This window comes from Engystomops pustulosus, chromosome 3 (assembly GCF_040894005.1).
Source record: "Engystomops pustulosus chromosome 3, aEngPut4.maternal, whole genome shotgun sequence".
In the NCBI taxonomy this organism is placed as follows: domain Eukaryota; kingdom Metazoa; phylum Chordata; class Amphibia; order Anura; family Leptodactylidae; genus Engystomops; species Engystomops pustulosus.
The window spans coordinates 219,661,874-219,674,360 of record NC_092413.1 but is presented as its reverse complement, the minus strand read 5'-3'; the positions used below and the strand labels follow the sequence as shown (position 1 = coordinate 219,674,360).

Below are 12,487 nucleotides of genomic sequence, written 5' to 3'. Positions count from 1 at the left end.
GCGCCTCCTTCTCTACAGGGCCCTGTCGTACTCCAACAGCCCCCAAAAGGCCACCCCAAACCACTACTGCCCCATCCTATGCTCCATACATCCCCAGACATGCTACATTTCACTGAATAGCGCCCACTACTGTCCACTCACCACTGCCATGTGTTCTTCTATGTTCTAGGCATCGCTGTTACAGAGCAAACTGAACCAAATCTTCGAGCTGACAATACGGTGGGTGATAGAACATTCTCCCTAATATAGAAGTTATTGTTATACTATAACTAACTATAGTATCTATCTATCTCATATCTATCTATCTCTCTCCTATCTCTCTATCTCCTATCTCTCTATCTATCTCCTATCTATCTATCTATCTCCTATCTCTCTCCTATCTATCTATCTATCTCCTATCTCTCTCCTATCTCTCTATCTATCTCCTATCTATCTCCTATCTATCTATCTCCTATCTATCTATCTCCTATCTATCTATCTCCTATCTATCTATCTCCTATCTATCTATCTCCTATCTATCTATCTCCTATCTATCTCCTATCTATCTATCTATCTATCTATCTATCTATCTATCTATCTCCTATCTCTCTCCTATCTATCTATCTCCTATCTCTCTCCTATCTATCTATCTCCTATCTCTCTCCTATCTATCTATCTCCTATCTATCTCCTATCTATCTATCTCCTATCTATCTCCTATCTATCTCCTATCTATCTCCTATCTATCTATCTCCTATGTATCTCCTATCTATCTATCTATCTATCTATCTCCTATGTATCTCCTATCTATCTATCTATCTCCTATCTATCTATCTATCTATCTATCTATCTCCTATCTATCTATCTATCTATCTATCTCCTATCTATCTATCTATCTCATATCTATCTATCTCCTATCTATCTATCTATCTCCTATCTATCTCCTATCTATCTATCTCCTATCTATCTATCTATCTATCTATCTCCTATCTATCTATCTATCCTATCTATCTCATATCTATCTCCTATCTATCTATCTCCTATCTATCTATCTATCTCCTATCTATCTATCTATCTCCTATCTATCTATCTATCTCCTATCTATCTATCTATCTATCTATCTATCTCATATCTATCTCCTATCTATCTATCTATCTATCTATCTCATATCTATCTCCTATCTATCTATCTATCTATCTATCTCTCTATCTCCTATCTCTCTATCTATCTCCTATCTCTCTATCTATCTCCTATCTCTCTATCTATCTCCTATCTCTCTCCTATCTATCTATCTCCTATCTCTCTCCTATCTATCTATCTCCTATCTCTCTCCTATCTATCTATCTCCTATCTCTCTATCTATCTCCTATCTATCTCCTATCTATCTATCTTCTATCTATCTATCTCCTATCTATCTATCTCCTATCTATCTATCTCCTATCTCTCTCCTATCTATCTATCTCCTATCTATCTCCTATCTATCTATCTCCTATCTATCTCCTATCTATCTATCTATCTATCTATCTATCTATCTATCTATCTATCTCCTATCTATCTATCTCCTATCTGTCTATCTATCTATCTATCTCTCTATCTATCTCTCTATCTATCTCTCTATCTATCTCTCTATCTATCTCTCTATCTATCTCTCTATCTATCTCTCTATCTATCTCCTATCTCAGATCTATCTATCTCCTCCTATCTATCTCCTATCTATCTATCTAAAACTGTGTGTTTCTTGTTGGAGGCCATTCTGAGGATCTCCCGTTGGGCTTGTCTGCTTTTTGGCCTCTTGTGGTTTCCTTACCTTTCTGCCATTATATATAATCTATGGTTGAGGTCTGTTACACCCCAGGTTACCCCCCTGTGGGTTTATCTCATTCCCGGTTGTATAGAGGACCTGGAGCTTTTCCTCATTTTCTCGGCACTTTGAGTTGTCCTCATACTTTAGATGTTCTGGACCATGTGGAGGCCGGTGGGAGGCAGAGGAGGCCGGTCTGCTGAGGTTTTGTTCGGATGGTTTGTTGGTAGACCTGATGTATAGAAGCAGATGGTTGTGATCTGAGAGTCCATGTCAGTGATGGCGTAGTCCACCACACCGCTGCCTACGTGAGAGCTCATTGTGCACCTTCCTGAAGAGTCTCCCTTTGTGCGCCCATTTCATATATGGAGGCCGAGGCTTATGTCAAGCAGTTTTCTGCCGCTCTTGTGGACTGTGCTGTCGTAGCTGTATCTGTCTGTATGTGTGGGGCTACTACAACCAGTCTCCAACTCCAGCTCCAACGATGTAGATGTTTCCATCCATGGTCAGGAAGTCCTTCTCCCTCCCAGTTCTGGCATCAAGGTCTCCATAGATGAGAACTTTGCCCAGAGCCTGGACGTGAGCGGCTTCCCTCTCTAGACTATCGAAGAAGTCTGGGATGAAGTCGGGGGACTCTGGGGGTGCAATGGAGGCGGCACAGAGGTGAGGATGGAGAGGCCTGATCTTCTCCAGATGTGATGTCTCCTCTCTTCCCATGGAGCTCTTCTTTGTACCATATTACTATTTCTCCTGAGTTGTGGTGTCCGTATACCTTGTAATGAGCAGTACTGTTTAGAACAATCTGGGTTTGGATTGGCTGGTTCTGTCCAGTGACATGAAGCTTGTGCACAAGGTGATGAGCAGGGTCTTTATCTCCTCTGTGGATTTCTCCATGGTTTATACCTCTGTTGGTCTGGTTTTGGGTAGGGGGCTTTGTTGGTGACCTCCCCATATGTGGTGTGGCGTTGCGTGGGCTCCAGGCGGTGGCGTTGCGTGGGCTCCAGGCGGTGGCGTTGCGTGGGCTCCAGGCGGTGGCGTTGCGTGGGCTCCAGGCGGTGGCGTTGCGTGGGCTCCAGGCGGTGGCGTTGCGTGGGCTCCCGGCCATGGAGTCAGCACGCTGGCTGAAAGACCTGATGCCATGTTTGTCGAGGTGTTTGTTGACCCCATGTATAAGCAGTAACCTCTGCTCCCTCCCCTCTTGTCCCTCCCACACAATATAGAGAACTTTCTGCAGTGACTACATGACCATCCTCATCTCTTTCTATCTTCCAGTCCTCCTCCGAGCCCCTCCGGGACCATCACCGCTGCGTACGGCCAGACCCAGAACCACTCCATCCCTGTGTACGAGATGAAATTTCCTGATCTGTGCGTGTACTGACCCCCACGACTTCCTAGAGACCTGCAGTACTGACGCTCTCCAGCAGGGGTCTCCCTCTTCTTCCAGGTTATGTCCGGATATCCCCTTCTGTTTGCACTAAAGCCAATGGCCGTCCTCTCCGTGCTTTATGCTGCATCCTCCTTGTATGGGTTCATGTACAGCCTGAGAGATTTACCTTTATAATTTGGAGAACCCCTTTAAGTGCCCCTGCTGCTGCCCCATGCATCTCACCAGCGCCCCCACTGTGGTCCAGGCCGGGATGTAGCAGCGTGTAACACCGTAGGCCAAGGACGTGGATGGTGGAATCGGAAGCCTTCCTCGTGAATCTGAGACGTGTAACTTTCTCGGAGTTCTTCCACACTGCGCCCTCATTAGCATAGCCCCCCGATCCATTATCCTCCAGGGTCCTGCGGATGAATGGGAAGGACTTGTCAGGAAGTGTAGGCGGCTCATGCTCTGCTGCCGATGAATGGAGACCTCCAGAGTCAGAAGGTCGCAAAGTCCTTGTCATATCCGTCTCCTGACACATTGTAACGCACAGTCCTCACCAGCGACGTGATCACACAGGAGATTTATAGGGGAGATGATGGGAACCCAGAGACACAGAGAACCTGGACTGGGGCCGCCTCCTCCTTGACTAATATCAACAGCCAATGAGATCGGGAATTATTACACCCCCTCACATGGGGGGTTCTGTGAGACACAAGTTGGTTAGTTGTCCTTAAAGGGAACCTGTCAGCAGTTGTGACCATACAGAGTGCAGCCAGTGTTAGGTATTGTCCCTGCAGAGATGTGTAATCATACCGCTGTGTGTGTTGTTAGTAGCAGCGGGACAGTGAAATATGCATTGATATTCCAGGATTGTAGCTTCTAAGGGCTTTTTCCTCACACTGCTGTGCTCTGTGCTCTCTGAAGGTAATGTCAGGTATGGTCCTTGGAGAGATGTGTAATCATAACTTTGTGTATGTTGTTAGTAGCAACAGGACTGTGAATTATGAGTCTGTGGGGGGTCACACCTGCTGACAGGTTCCCCTTTAATCAACCAACCTTGAAATAGATGCTAGTGCACACAACTGGCTACAAAGTCACATCTTAAAGGTGAAGTGTTCTAGGCCCCTCAGTCATCTCATCTACAATAACATTATAGAATCTCGTGTTAGCTGTAAGGGAGGTCCGCAGGCTTCCTGGCTGTTTCCATGAACAGTCAGCAGAATAGTGAGTGCAGCTCTGCAGTATAGTACAGGATGTAACTCAGGAGTAGTAAGGAAAGTGATATATTTTTAAAGCGACTCCACTTTTTACATAGATTATATGTATATAAACTCCAAGGACGGGATCTGGAATCTCTAATCCAATACCGGGGTACATCTCTATTACCTGCGGCCCCCGAAGAAATCCGAAAAATAAGTAGTATAGGATATAGCGCCCCCCTAAACTCAATGTGCAGTCATAGATATTATGCTCATTGAAAAGAAGTATAATTCAAAAGAATCAAATTTTATGTAAAAAAAAAAAAAAAAAAAGTAAATTTTGTGAAATGGAGCCACCCCCTCCCCTCAATATTATAGATGAATATTATAGATGGGGGGGCGGGGCGGCTCTGCTGATTATATGCACGGGGTAGAGGCATCTCTCACTCTCTTGTTGTGATGTAAAATTTCATGTTACGTAAATTATGTAGCGTTTTAATCTCAAACGGATATTGAATAGAGACACAGGAAGGGGAGGGGCTACTGCTCTGTAAGGAGTAATCACAGGAAGGGGAGGAGCTACTGCTCTGTAAGGAGTAATCACAGGAAGGGGAGAAGCTACTGCTCTGTAAGGAGTAATCACAGGAAGGGGAGGAGCTACTGCTCTATAAGGAGTAATTACAGGAAGGAGAGGAGCTACTGCGCTGTACTGAGAAATGACAGGAAAGGGCAGGGCTCCTGCTCTGTAAGAAGTAATCACAGGAAGAAGAGGAGCTACTGTTCTGTGAGGAGTAATGACAGGAAGAGGAGGAGCTAATGCTCTGTTAGTAGTAACCCCAAGAAGCGGTGGGGCTACTGTTCTTTATGGAGCAATCACAAGAAGGGGTGGGGCTACTGCATTCTAAGGTGGAACCTCAGGAAAGGGTGGAGCTACTGCTCTGTAAGGAGGAGCCACTGGAAGGGGTGTGGCTGTTATGCTATAATGAATAACCATCAGAAGTGGAACTACTGTATAGTTAGGAAGAGCCACAGGAAGGGGGTGGGCCTTTTGGTTTTTAAGGAGGAGTCATTGGCAGGGGTGGAGTCAGCACAGGCCAAGCATTAATATGGCTCCTGGGAGACCCTGTGACTATAAATTTCTAAAATTATAAGCTGCTAAAAATGTCCTCCATCCTCTGGAAGTGGCTGACACAGGAGGAAAATAACACAGCGATAGAGAAATCTCCCTGCAGTAAAAAAAAATCATGAAAAATGTTTTTCAGTTGTGTGATGAAAAGGTCTCGGTATCCATGGAGTGAAGTTGTATAAGTGTAGATGTTTGTCTCTGTGTTGTTACATGTAGACCCCCGACACGTGCCATGGGGGGGCCGTACGATAATATAGAGGATTGCTGGTCAATAACCTCGCCCTCCTCAAGATGTATAAGCAGTGGACATTTCCTTCGGGTCTCCTTAACATTGTGTGGATATCCCCTTTAAATGATCCTCCAGCGCCACCAAGGGGGCGTGTCTTTGATTTTCACACTCCACCCCTTCTAAAAATGTGGTGGCCATGGTGTATGAAAATGAGGCCGCTGCTGATGTATGGAGACACAGGGTACAGCTATGTGTGTTAGTCTTCAGGACTGGAGGCCGCCTTAAAGTCACTTTTACCAGTCCCGATGTGGACTACTGTGACAGGAAGTAGGAAAAATATGGTGGATTTCCAAGTTTTTGTATGTGTATCCGACTGGCGCTGCCATTACCCCCCCATTTATACCGTACAGTATATGTGGACATTACGCTTCTTCCCGCCCACATGTGTAGAAGAGCGTGGTGGGAGGTGCCAGGACATGGCCCCGCCTTCTAGACTTTAGTCTAATGACTCTTAGAAAGTCTGTGGGTAACTTTAAGGGGAAATCTAGTAGTTCCAAGGGGAAAGACCCTCGTAGGGTAAGATATATAAATAGAAATCTAGATGGATGTGGAGAACCACAATACATAGGAGGACCTGTGCCTGCCGCTGGGGCTGGAATGTGCTGCCACATACGTGATACGTGTCCCGTGTCATACGTTGTTGCCCACGTGTCGTACCTTTGTAGATACACGTCACTGGTAATAAATGCTGCTCTGTCTGTGGATGACTGATCACCGATCACCTCTGTACATTGTTTGTATTTTGTGATCAATAAAGTTTTGTGTTGGGCTTCTAAGGAAAACTAGGCCCCAGTGCTGATTCCTCTCTACATCCTGAGGGTGATGGAGGTCATTGCCTCAGATTCATACACCGACATGTATCACAGAGCCACGGACCAGAGGAGCCGCGCGTCCTGCCGGAGGGGAGTACAGGGGCCCTAATGGCGAGGAGCCAATATCATGGTCATTACACACATCTCGTATATAAGAGAGCGTCCTGCCGGAGGGGAGTACAGGGGCCCTAATGGCGAGGAGCCAATATCATGGTCATTACACACATCTCGTATATAAGAGAGCGTCCTGCCGGAGGGGAGTACAGGGGCCCTAATGGCGAGGAGCCAATATCATGGTCATTACACACATCTCGTATATAAGAGAGCGTCCTGCCGGAGGGGAGTACAGGGGCCCTAATGGCGAGGAGCCAGTATCATGGTCATTACACACATCTCGTATATAAGAGAGCGTCCTGCCGGAGGGGAGTACAGGGGCCCTAATGGCGAGGAGCCAGTATCATGGTCATTACACACATCTCGTATATAAGAGAGCGTCCTGCCGGAGGGGAGTACAGGGGCCCTAATGGCGAGGAGCCAGTATCATGGTCATTACACACATCTCGTATGTGAGAGCGTCCTGGAGGAGGGGAGTACAGGGGCCCTAATGGCGAGGAGCCAATATCATGGTCATTACACACATCTCGTATATAAGAGAGCGTCCTGCCGGAGGGGAGTACAGGGGCCCTAATGGCGAGGAGCCAGTATCATGGTCATTACACACATCTCGTATGTGAGAGCGTCCTGGAGGAGATGTCTATCCCATATCTATCTACAGTTCAAACCGGAAGTTTCCATCAAAAGACACATATGGATGTTTACTCCAAATCAGAATAAACCTTTCCCGTTTTTAGGTAAAACCAAATGCCAGAATAATGATGGAGAGAATTTTAAGGTATTTTTATCACTTGCTATACTTTTAAACAATTTCGGACAAACCATATGATGATGTAATATGATGACACGTGCGGCACCGTACCGTCCCGTAGCCGCGAGAAAGATAGGACATGTCCTATCTTTCCCCGGAATACAGAGACGTATGCCATAAATCGCTATGGAGAGGGGCGGGAGTGAGCGTCGCTCGCCCCCTCCTCCTCTCCCGGCACCGACGTGTGCCCACCATGCTACGTTGAGCACAATGTCGCGTGAATGTACCCTTAATTAGAGATACACCCATAGATGTATCTAAAGGTGCACCAGAATTTTTTTGTAACCTTATGGGAAAGTCTAAAGAAATCAGTGAATATTTTAGGAAGAGAATTGAAATTGAGGTCCTGCACAAGCCTGGTTCATCCTTGGGTGCTACTTCCAGAAACCTTTTAGGTTTCTTATTCATCTATACAATCAATTATACACACGTATAGACAAGATGGGAAAGTCCTGCTATTACTGCTTAGGAAGGACTGAGGTTCTGTGTCTCAGAGATGAACATTCCTTGGTCCTTAATGTGCACATCAACCCAAGAACAAAAGATAAAAACCTTGGGGGTTATTTATCATTAGGTGGCTCCTTGCGACAGTTCTATGTCTATTTTTGGAGCTCCGCTGCCCATCAGATCCATAAAAGTGGCTTTTTAAAAAAAAAAAAGTCCCAAATAAGTCTCAAAATGCATAAAAAGTCCCAGCACATCCACCATCAAGGGACTGGAGAAACTATGAGACTGAGACTTTTTCTGTATACATAGTCCTGTATTTACTTAGGCTGAAAGACTTTGGCAGGAAGAAGCTATTACTCCAGAAAAAGCATAAAAAGCCACATTAATATCTGCAAATCTTTGCATGAACAACGACCCGAGATAGGTGATGTGGTCTGATGAAACTAAAATTGAACTAGTTGGCCTTAAGGACCATCGTTACATTCAGGGAAAATGGAGAAGCCTGAGAAGACCATCCAGCAAGAGGCTACAAACACGACTTAGCTGTATAGTGATGGGTCGTTCGCGTACGAGCCGGCACGAAGCGCCGGCTCTTGTTTGTGAACGACCCGAGCCGGCTCACCTCAGTCAGCCGATGGTTCACTAAACCCCGCCCCTGAACGGCTCACCGCGCCCCCTTTAACCCGATAATATTGGTGGTGAGCATTCAAGAACCAGAAGAAGCGCTCGGCCCAAGCGCAAAAAGCGTTGTTCACCACTCACCACTATCAAGATTTGAATTGTTTTATATTACATTTGTTATTTTACTACAAATTAAAATTCTAAAAAATTCTAATTCTAAAATTCTAAAAAAAAGTCCTCCAGCGCCTCTGTTGAACATTCGACAGAAACCAAGAATTAAAAGTATTCTATACCAGGAATCATTCGCCGGACATGGAGGGAGGAGCCTACCTGGGAGCGTGGCTGCAGGAGGACACCGGGGTTCAGATCCACGTGTGCCTGCCAGCACAACCCTATCAGGTGAGTGGTTTCTATACTACTAACATCTGTCTCAACAACTAACCAAAGGTGTTACACCATAAAAGCGCCCCCTGTTTTTCTCTATACAACCTCTTTTTAGATAGCACCCCAGCAATGACCCTCACAGCAGCACCCAGGTGTGTGACACCCAGCACCCAGTGACCTCCTCAGCAGTGGCTACTCCTGGAGGGGATCCCCCAGTGCTGGTCTCCTGCTGCCCCCCTGTAATTCTGCCCAGTATCCCCCTCAGACATTGCTATACAGAACACTTCTCACTTCTCTCCTGTCTTGCTCTGAGCTGCTGCTTTTGCAGAGTATTTGTAAATAGACGGTCATAAACTGTAAACAGAGGCTGCACGTAGTGTAAACACTGGCTGAAAAAATAAGGAATTTTTGGGGGGCTATATATAGCTAGTTCTGCAGGATGGTATACAGTGATTACTGAAAGGCTGTATGCAGAGCCGGATCATAAGGGGGGCTCCTGGGGTGCGAGCCCCGGGGCCCCCACCACTTTGCCCCCCCCCCAAGGGGCCCCCACCAAATACAGGCGATTTGGGCGGTCGCATGACTGTCCGAATCGCCAACAGTCTATTTGGCCCCGGGCGGCAGCCCGAATGCCCGCGGCTGTCTTTACTTTAGTCTATGGCAGAGCGAGGGAACAATAAGTTCCCTGCTCTGCCATAGACGATTGGACTTGAGGAAAGATGGCGGCGTCCTACCGCTGTGGCGCATAGTGTGACGTGGCAGTGTTTGACGTCACGGCGCCGCGACATCACGCCTGTAGCAGGGCGCCGCCATCTTTGTTTACATCCACCCTGTTACCGCGAGGGAGGATGAGGACGTTGCGCATCGGGGGAACGATAGAAGGTGAGAACAATTTTATTATTTATACCTAGGACTATATGTATAGTTATTTATTATAGAGGGCTGTATGCAGTCATAGGGGGGCTGTATGCAGTCATGGGGGGGGCTGTATGCAGTCATGGGGGGGCTGTATAGAGTCATGGGGGGCTGTATGCAGTTATGGCAGGCTGTATGCAGTCATAGGGGTGTGTATATAGTTATAGGCTGTGTGTATAGTTATAGGGGGACTGTATATAATTGTTATAGGGGGTGTGTGTATAGTTATAGGGCAGTGGTGGCGAACCTATGGCACGGGTGCCAGAGGCGGCACTCCGAGCTCTTTCTGTGGGCACCTGGGCCATCGCCCTAGCACACCAGACCGGACTCAAAGAATTTTCCTGTAGTTCCAAGCAAAGATGCTGTTTTCAGTGATATATTAAAGTGACTTGCTTGGCTACTTGGGACTGTAGGAAGGAGAATGTGTAGACAGGGCCTGATTATCTCTGAAGGACTTCCTGCAGGCCCCATGATTCTTTGTGTACAGAGGGACACTAGAACGAAGCTACAATGATGCAAATTTTCCCTCCTTCTTTCTACTGTGTGGGTGTTCTCAGGAGGCCAGGAAGATTGAAAGTTGTTGAAGAACAGGGAGCAATAAGATACTGCTCTAATTTTGGTTGGCACCTCGCGATAAATGAAGGGGATTTGGGTTTGCAGTTTGGGCACTCGGTCGCTAAAAGGTTCACCATCACTGTTATAGGGGTACTGTATATAGTTATAGGGGGTGTGTGTATAGTTATAGGGGTTGGTATGTAGTTATAGGGGTTGGTATGTAGTTATAGGGGGGGGTATATAGTTATTATAGGGGGGCTGTATATAGTTATTAAAAGGGGACATATGTAGTTATAGGGGCTTTATGTAGTTATAGGGGGCTGTTTGTAGTTATAGATGGACTGTATATAGTTATCGGGGGAGCAGTATATAGTGATGGCTGGGGGAGCAGTATATAGTGATTGCTGGGGGAGCAGTATATAGTGATTGCTGGGGGAACTGTATACAGTGATTGCTGGGGGAGCAGTATATAGTGATTGCTGGGGGAACTGTATATAGTGATTGCTGGGGGAGCTGTATACAGTGATTGCTGGGGGAGCAGTATATAGTGATTGCTGGGGGAGCTGTATACAGTGGTTGCTAGGGGAGCAGTATACAGTGATTGCTGGGGGAGCTGTATATAGTGATTGCTGGGGGAGCTGTATACAATGGTTGCTAGGGGAGCAGTATACAGTGATTGCGGGGGAAGCTGTATACAGTGATTGCGGGGGAGCTGTATACAGTGATTGCTGGGGGAGCTGTATATAGTGATTGCTGTTCCCTGTCTGGACTATATTTAATGGGGGCCCCCACCATATTTTGCACCCAGGGGCCCCCACCAACCTTAATCCGGCCCTGGCTGTATGTATTTATTACTGGGGGCTGTATACAGTGATTGCCAGGGGAGCTGTATATAGTGATTCCTGGGAAGCTGTATATAGTGATTGCTGGGGGCTGTATATAGTGATTGCTGGGGGAGCTGTATATAGTGATTGCTGGGGGAGCTGTATATAGTGATTGCTGGGGGAGCTGTATACAGTGATTGCTGTGGGAGCTGTATGTAGTTATTACTGGCGGGCTGTATATAGGAAATGTTGGGGGGTTGTATATAGTTATTGCTGGAGGACTGTATACAGTGATTACTGGGGGGCTGTATATAGGAAATGTTGGGGGGTTGTATATATTTATTACTGGAGGAGCTTTATAAAGTGATTACTGGGGACTGTATATAGTGACTGTTGAGGGAGCTTTATATAGTGATTGGTGGGGGAGCTGTATATAGTGATTGGTGGGGGAGCTGTATATAGTGATTGCTGGGGGAGCTGTATATAGTGACTGTTGAGGGAGCTTTATATAGTGATTGGTGGGGGAGCTGTATATAGTGATTGCTGGGGGAGCTGTATATAGTGATTGGTGGGGGAGCTGTATATAGTGATTGCTGGGGGAGCTTTATATAGTGATTGGTGGGGGAGCTGTATATAGTGATTGCTGGGGGAGCTGTATATAGTGATTGGTGGGGGAGCTGTATATAGTGATTGCTGGAGCTTTATATAGTGATTGGTGGGGGGCTGTATATAATTATTGCTGGGGGAGCTGTATACAGTGATTGCTGGGGGAGCTGTATATAGTGATTGCTGGGGGAGCTGTATATAGTGATTGCTGGGGGAGCTGTATATAGTGATAGCTGGGGGAGCTGTATAAAGTGATTGCTGGGGGAGCTGTATATAGTGATTGCTGGGGGGCTGTATACAGTGATTGCTGGGGGAACTGTATACAGTGATTGCTGGGGGAGCAGTATATAGTGATTGCTGGGAGAACTGTATATAGTGATTGCTGGGGGAGCTGTATATAGTGATTGCTGGGGGAGCTGTATACAGTGGTTGCTAGGGGAGCAGTTTACAGTGATTGCGGGGGGAGCTGTATACAATGGTTGCTAGGGGAGCTGTATATAGTGATTACAGGGGAGGCTGTATATAGTGATTGCTGTTCCCTGTCTGGACTACATTTAATGGGGGCCCCCACCATATTTTGCACCCAGGGGCCCCCACCACTCTTAATCCGGCCCTGGCTGTATGTATTTATTACTG

The 12,487-nt window shown here is 46.5% G+C and overlaps 1 protein-coding gene across 4 annotated transcripts in view; it reads left to right on the top strand.

The window, feature by feature from the left end:
* The window catches only part of EFR3B (EFR3 homolog B), an 84,950-nt gene extending 78,406 nt beyond the window's left edge, over window positions 1-6,544 (top strand). For all 4 annotated transcript variants that reach the window (XM_072143867.1, XM_072143870.1, XM_072143868.1 and 1 more), the window contains 2 exons: window positions 170-219; window positions 3,052-6,544. In XM_072143867.1, the coding sequence (XP_071999968.1) occupies window positions 170-219; window positions 3,052-3,157 (156 nt within the window). In that variant the 3' untranslated portion in view covers window positions 3,158-6,544. The remainder of the gene's footprint in view (window positions 1-169; window positions 220-3,051) is intronic.
* Window positions 6,545-12,487: the final 5,943 nt, after the last annotated feature.